At 55.2% G+C, this 5,135-nt stretch overlaps 1 protein-coding gene across 3 annotated transcripts; it reads left to right on the plus strand.

Annotated features, from left to right (window-relative positions):
- The first annotated feature begins 1,764 nt into the window (after positions 1-1,764).
- LOC127159610 (nascent polypeptide-associated complex subunit alpha, muscle-specific form-like) lies at positions 1,765-4,782 on the plus strand. 3 transcript variants are annotated; one of them, XM_051102395.1, is made up of 2 exons: positions 1,765-3,338; positions 3,369-4,782. In XM_051102395.1, exons 1-2 carry the CDS (start codon positions 1,772-1,774, stop codon positions 4,418-4,420), a joined length of 2,619 nt encoding a protein of 872 aa, XP_050958352.1. In that variant the 5' UTR covers positions 1,765-1,771; the 3' UTR covers positions 4,421-4,782. The 3 variants fall into 3 exon arrangements, with proteins under 3 accessions (XP_050958352.1, XP_050958353.1, XP_050958354.1); XM_051102396.1 differs by having other exon boundaries at positions 3,399-4,782; XM_051102397.1 differs by having other exon boundaries at positions 3,429-4,782.
- Positions 4,783-5,135: the final 353 nt, after the last annotated feature.

A 5,135-nucleotide genomic window follows, 5' to 3' on the forward strand; every position in this document is an offset into this window, starting at 1 on the left:
TGAACAATGTCACCTCTGAGTTTGTCAGGGATTACTACTCTCTCTCCTCTGAAGACAACTCCACTTTGTGTGCTCAGTTCTTCCTGGAAGGAGTGGTAATGTGCAACGTCACTCGGTAAGTCTTTCTTGTTCATTGGCCAACCTTCTTGGATTACTTTAATCAGTGACTGCAGTTTCCTGTCTCTACCTGTTTCCTCTCTGATGGCCTTGAGTCTTTCTTCTGCTATATGTATGTGATGGACCATGTTTATGCTCTCAATCTCCATTTCAACTGAGTCCTCTGACGCATGTTCAGGTAAGTACGAGCGGCTCAGTGTGTCAGCAAGCAACATGTCCTTCCCCGGGATGTATGTGACCTCGATGTCATATCTCTGGAGTCTAAGTAACATTCTTTGCAGCCGTTTTGGGGTATTCAGCAGGGGTTTCCTTATTATATTTTCCAGTGGCTTATGGTCGGAATGAACAGTGACTTTCCGCCCGTACGTATACTGATGGGACTTTTCCATCCCGAAGACGATGGCTAAGCATTCCTTTTCTATTTGGGCATAACCCCTTTCTGTTGGAGTCAATGCCCTGCTTCCATAAGCAACTGGCACCCCCTTCTGCAGTAAAGCAGCTCCTAGCCCAGTCTCTGATGCGTCACACTGAAGCGTCAGTGTTTCTTCTGGATTATAATATTTGAGGATCGGAGCTTTTGTGATGGCGTCTTTGAGCTTTGTGAATGCTTGCTCATGCACATCTGACCATTCCCACATACTGTCTTTATGAGTTAGCTGCCTCAGAATCTCACAGCCATCCGATAGGTGATCACAAAATTTTGAGAGATAGTTTATGTCACAAATCTGGTCTATGTCCCATTGTCCACTAACCACCAGATGTCACTCTCGCATCACTTACACACTCTGACTGTCACTATGCATCTCGGACTGCATCTCCCATCCTCCACCGCTCTGATTGCGTCAGTCCCCGTGACCAATCAGGCGTCCTATAAAAACCCCGCTCCTCCTCAGTGCACTTCACGGTTGGTTGTATTATTGTATTGTTGTTTTGTTAGTATTTCTTAGTGTATTCCTAGTTCCTGGTTTTTGGATCTCCCGCCTGGTTTCCCGTTCTCTTCTGTCTAGCCGCCTGCCTTTTGGACTATAGCTCTCGTTTATTGGACCATTCTCTTCTACTGCCTGTATTATTCCTGTCTGCTCCTGCCTCGACCTTGCCTGTACGACTATGTCTTTGTCCCGCCAATCCAATAAAAGCTTGCGCATGGATCCGCTCGCCTCTCGTCTCGTTCTCCCCGTAACAGAACCAACCGTCACACAAGGATCCAGCAGCTTCACACCCGGACAATCGACAGATATGGACACAGACAGGATTCTTTTTCCGGATCAAGCAAGGACCACGCACTCTAGAACAGCATATCCGTGAGTTTCTGGCCATCTCGAATTATTCCACCCTCCCGGACTGTACAATCATGGAAATATTTTGTGATGGCATAAACGATCCTTAAAAACGAGGCTGAGACGCGAGGGTCCGCGCTCATCTCTGGCTGCTTTTTTAAACTTTGCGTTATTGTGTGTGGGCTCGCCGTGTACTGTGGGGGTCGAGAAGGGGGAACGCGACAACGCGGACGCGGCAGCCCCGCACCCCGCTCGCAGATTGGTGGTTACGCCGGATCACGACGCCAAAACCACGTTTGCCGCCTGGATCGCTCGTGAAATGGCGGCCGTGCAGGAGCGCTCAAGCTATGGCGGCGACAGCAGTGCCCGTTCGCAAAATGGCGGCGACTGCGGTGCCCGTTCACAAGATGGCGGCAGCGCCGGTGCGCGCTCACACAATGGCGGCGACGGCGGAGCCCGTTCACAAGATGGCGGCGGAAACAGAGCCCCGTCACGTCACAGCTGCCATACCAGAGCTATATGGAGTTACAGCTGCATTTCCTGAGTCAAGTCGAGTTTCCAAGTCAAGTCAAGCTGCAGCTGTGTTTCCTGAGTCAAGTCACGTTTCCGAGTCCAGTCCAGTTGCAGCTGTATTTCCTGAGTCAAGCAAGTTTACTGCTGCTGTTCCTGTGTCAAGTCAAGCTGGGGCTGTGTTTTCTGCATCAAGTCAAGTCAGAGCTGCTCTTCCTAAGGCAAGTCAGGCTAAAACTGTTTTTCCTGTTTCAAATCAAGCCAGAACTGTAGTTCCTGTGTCAAGTCAAATTACAGCCACGCCAGAGCCACTGCACAAGATGGCTGCCACGCCAGAGCCACTGCACAAGATGGCTGCCACGCCAGAGCCAATGCACAAGATGGCCGCCGTCTCCAAGCCGCTCCACAATATGGCTGCCATTCCAGAACCTGTGGTCAGCGCCCGGACGCCACTTGTGGTCATGATGGCCCACGTGCTGGACACACCCCTAATGACAGTACGGGCAGCTAAAGTGGCGCTCCATGTCGCGGCGGCTACCCCTGAGTCAAGCCAAGTCACAGCTGTTCCTCACGAGTCAAGCCAAGTCACAGCTGTTCCTCACGAGTCAAGCCAAGTCACAGCTGTTCCTCACGAGTCAAGCCAAGTCACAGCTGTTCCTCACGAGTCAAGCCAAGCCACAGCTGTCCCCCACGAGTCAAGCCAAGTCACACCTGTTCTTCAGGAGCCAAGCCAGGTTACAGCAGGTCCTCATGAGCCAAGTCAAGCTGCTGCTGTTTTTCCAGAGCCAAGTCAAGCTTCAGCCGCTGCTCCAGAGTCAAGTCAGGCTATGGCTGTAGCTTCCAAGTCCAGTCAGGCTTCCAAGTCCAGTCAGGCTTCCAAGTCCAGTCAGGCTTCCAAGTCCAGTCAGGCTTCCAAGTCCAGTCAGGCTTCCAAGTCCAGTCAGGCTTCCAAGTCCAGCAATGTCAAGGCGGTCATTCCTGAGTCAAGCAAGGTAACAGCCGTGGTTCCTGAGTCAAGTGAAGTCAATGATCTTCTCAAGCCAGTTCAAGTCACTGCTGGTCTTCACGTGTCAGATCAAGTCACTGCTGATCTCCATGAGCCAAGTCAAGTCACCGCTGGTCTCCATGAGTCAAAGCAGTTCACTACTGTTCTTCACGAATCGAGTCAAGTCACAGCCAATCTCCAAGAACCAAGTCAGACCACAGCTGATCTTCATGAGCCAAACAAAGTTGTTGCTGCTGTCCCAGGGTCCAGCCACGCCCCGCCTGACGGCCCAGGGTCCAGTCACGTCCCGCCTGACGGCCCAGGGTCCAGTCACGTCCCGCCTGACGGCCCAGGGTCCAGTCTCGTCCCGCCTGACGGCCCAGGGTCCAGTCTCGTCCCGCCTGACGGCCCAGGATCCAGTCTCGTCCCTCCTGACGGCCCAGAGTCAAGTCTCGTCTCGTCTGACCGCCCAGAGTCAGGCCACGTCTCGTCTGACCGCCCAGAGTCAGGCCACGTCTCGTCTGACCGCCCAGAGTCAGGCCACGTCTCGTCTGACCGCCCAGAGTCAGGCCACGTCTCGTCTGACCGCCCAGAGTCAGGTCACGTCTCGTCTGACCGCCCAGAGTCAGGTCACGCCCCGTCCGATGACCCTAAGTCAAGTCACATCTCGTCAGACATCCCAAGATCACGGCCTATCATGATAGCCAGCGTACTGGATCCACCACAACCTCCCGATGCTGCTCTTCCTTTAATGGCGGTTGCCATTTGGTGTGTGTGGGCTGCACACTGTGCCCCTGAGGCCACGCCTGTTCACAAGTCAGCTCCTGAGGTCACGTCTGTTCCAAAGTCAATCCCTGAGGCCCCGTCTGGTCACAAGTCGGCTCCAGAGCTCCCCTCACTTGGAGAAGCCATGCCAATGCCTCCTGAGGTGTCAGCCTTGGCTGTAGATCCTCCCATGGAGGCGGCATCCCCCAATAACCTCTCTGCTTCTCCCCTTGTTCTGTCAGCCTTCTCTGTCTCTGCTTTTCCCAGGTCCCAGACCATAACGCGGTTTCCTGCTCCGTCCCAGCTCCCGCCTGGTCACAAGCCAGCTCCAGAGCTCCCGTCTGATCTCAAGCCTGCTCCAGAGCTCCCGTCTGATCTCAAGCCTGCTCCAGAGCTCCCGTCTGATCTCAAGCCTGCTCCAGAGCTCCCGTCTGATCTCAAGCCTGCTCCAGAGGTCCCGTCTGGTCTCGAGTCTGCCCCAGAGGCCTTCCCCGTCGGAGAAGCTGCGCCAATGCCTCCAGAGGTGTCAGCGTCAGCTGTAGAACCTCTTATGGAGGGGGCGTTAAACTCTAAACTCTCTGCTTCTCCCTTTCTTCTGTCTGTCTCCTCTGTCCCTGTTCTCCCCAGGTCCCAGACCATGACGCAGGCTCCTGTTCCGCCCGGAGGGCTGCTCCGCCTCCTGTTCCGCCCTGGAGGGCTGCTGCGCCTTCTCCCCCTATTCTGTCTGCCTCCTCTGTCCCTGCTTTCCCCAGGTCCCAGACCGTGACGCAGATTCCTGTTTCGCCCCAGAGGGCTGCTCCGCCTCCAGTTCCGCCCTGGAGGAGTCCTGCTCCGCCTCCAGTTCCGCCCTGGAGGAGTCCTGCTCCGCCCTGGAGGAGTCTTGCTCCGCCTCCAGTTCCGCCCTGGAGGAGTCCTGCTCCGCCTCCAGTTCCGCCCTGGAGGAGTCCTGCTCCACCTCCGGTTCTGCCGTGGAGGACTGCTCTACCTTCAGCTCCGCCCTGGAGTACGCCTGTGCCTCATGCTCCGCCCCCGGCTCCGTCCTGGAGGGCCTTTGTGCTGCCGGTCCTGCCTCAATCACCGGGTCCTCCGCAGGGACCTGGTCCTCCAGCCCTCGCCCTGTCTCGCTCCCGCCCCACCGCTCCCTGAACTGTTACTCTGTTGGAGCGTCTGGAAGCCGCTCCTTGGGGGGCTATGTCACAAATCTGGTCTATGTCCCATTGTCCACTAACCACCAGATGTCACTCTCGCATCACTTACACACTCTGACTGTCACTATGCATCTCGGACTGCATCTCCCATCCTCCACCGCTCTGATTGCGTCAGTCCCCGTGACCAATCAGGCGTCCTATAAAAAACCCCGCTCCTCCTCAGTGCACTTCACGGTTGGTTGTATTATTGTATTGTTGTTTTGTTAGTATTTCTTAGTGTATTCCTAGTTCCTGGTTTTTGGATCTCCCGCCTGGTTTCCCGTTCTCTTCTGT

Source organism: Labeo rohita, unplaced genomic scaffold (genome assembly GCF_022985175.1).
Source record: "Labeo rohita strain BAU-BD-2019 unplaced genomic scaffold, IGBB_LRoh.1.0 scaffold_2349, whole genome shotgun sequence".
NCBI classification, from domain to species: Eukaryota; Metazoa; Chordata; class Actinopteri; order Cypriniformes; family Cyprinidae; genus Labeo; species Labeo rohita.